The sequence below is a fragment of the Nicotiana tabacum genome, chromosome 17 (assembly GCF_000715075.1).
Source record: "Nicotiana tabacum cultivar K326 chromosome 17, ASM71507v2, whole genome shotgun sequence".
NCBI classification, from domain to species: Eukaryota; Viridiplantae; Streptophyta; class Magnoliopsida; order Solanales; family Solanaceae; genus Nicotiana; species Nicotiana tabacum.
The window spans coordinates 46119628-46120901 of NC_134096.1; the positions used below are offsets into that span (position 1 = coordinate 46119628).

The 1274-nt window shown below is 40.8% G+C and overlaps 1 protein-coding gene across 1 annotated transcript; it reads left to right on the plus strand.

Annotated features, from left to right (window-relative positions):
- The first annotated feature begins 469 nt into the window (after window positions 1-469).
- Window positions 470-859, plus strand: LOC142171818 (uncharacterized). Its single transcript, XM_075235522.1, has one exon. The coding sequence runs from the start codon at window positions 470-472 to the stop codon at window positions 857-859; it is 390 nt and encodes a 129-aa protein (XP_075091623.1).
- Window positions 860-1274: the final 415 nt, after the last annotated feature.

The following is a 1274-nucleotide window of genomic DNA, read 5'->3' on the forward strand; positions in this document are numbered from 1 at the left end:
AGCCCCTATACTTGGAAAGCCGCTGATACTATATATTTTAGCACAAGAATGGTCTGTTGGAGCGCTGTTAGTCCAAGAAAATAGTGAGGGGAAAGAAAACTCTCTTTACTACTTGAGCAGGATGATGACACCAAACAAGCTGAATTATTCGCCAATTGAAAAGTTGTGTTTGGCGCTAGTCTTCTCAATTCAAATGTTGAAGCATTACTTTCAAGCTCATGTTGTTCGTATTATTTCTAAAGCAAACCCCATCAAGTTTGTGATGTCAAAACCTGTTCTTAGTGATCGACTAGCGAGATGGTATCTCCAATTTCAACAATTCGAGATTTTGTACATCCCTCAAAAAGCTGTAAAAGGACAAGCATTGGTAGACTTCTTGGCAGATCACCCTATACTTGATGATTGGGAGCTAACTAACGAACTACCTGATGAGGACTCAGTGGTCATTGAATTTCAACCTCTATGGAAGATGTACTTTGACGGTGCTGCACATCGCAGAGAAGTCAGTGCTGGTGTAGTATTTGTCATTTCTCAAGGTGAAGATCTTCCCTACTCTTTTACGTTGACGCAACTCTGCTCTAACAACGTTTCTGAGTATCAAGCATTAATACTTGTGCTTGAAATGGCTGTCAAAATGAAGCAGATGCAATTGGAAGTCTTTGGTGACTCTCAGTTGGTGATTAACCATATTTTAGGTAGTTACGAGGTCAAGACACCTGAACTACGCTCATATCATGATTATGCTAAAACATTAATGGGATGGGTCAGTGACGTGACTATTCAACATGTGCCAAGGACAGAAAACAAGAAGGTTGATGCTTTAGCTGCCCTAGCTTCAACATTAACCCTGCCTAATTAAGCGCAAGTAGCCAAAAATGGGTAGTACCGCCACCAAATGAGGTTGAAGGTAAAGGAAATGAACTCAAGCATCTTGTAGCTATTTCTGTAGCTGAGAAATAAGAATGGTGATAACCCATTATCGACTACTTAAGTTATGGGATATTTCAAGAAAACCCGAGGAGAAGGACTGATATCCGTTGTCGTGCACCTCACTTCCTTTACTACAAAGATACTCTATACAAAATGTCATTCGAGGCAGCACTCTTACGATGCTTAGGGGAAGAAGAAGCACTACAAGCTTTGTAAGAGGCACATTCTGGGGTATGTGGGTCACACTAGTCTGGACCAAACTCAACTTTCATATAAAAAGGATGGGATATTATTGGCCAACGATGGTAAAAGATTGCTTAGACTACGCTCGAAGATGCAAGGCT

Coding starts and splice junctions, on each gene's coding strand:
- LOC142171818 (XM_075235522.1), top strand. CDS start 470: ATGTACTTTGACGGTGCTGCACATCGCAGAGAAGTCAGTGCTGGTGTA.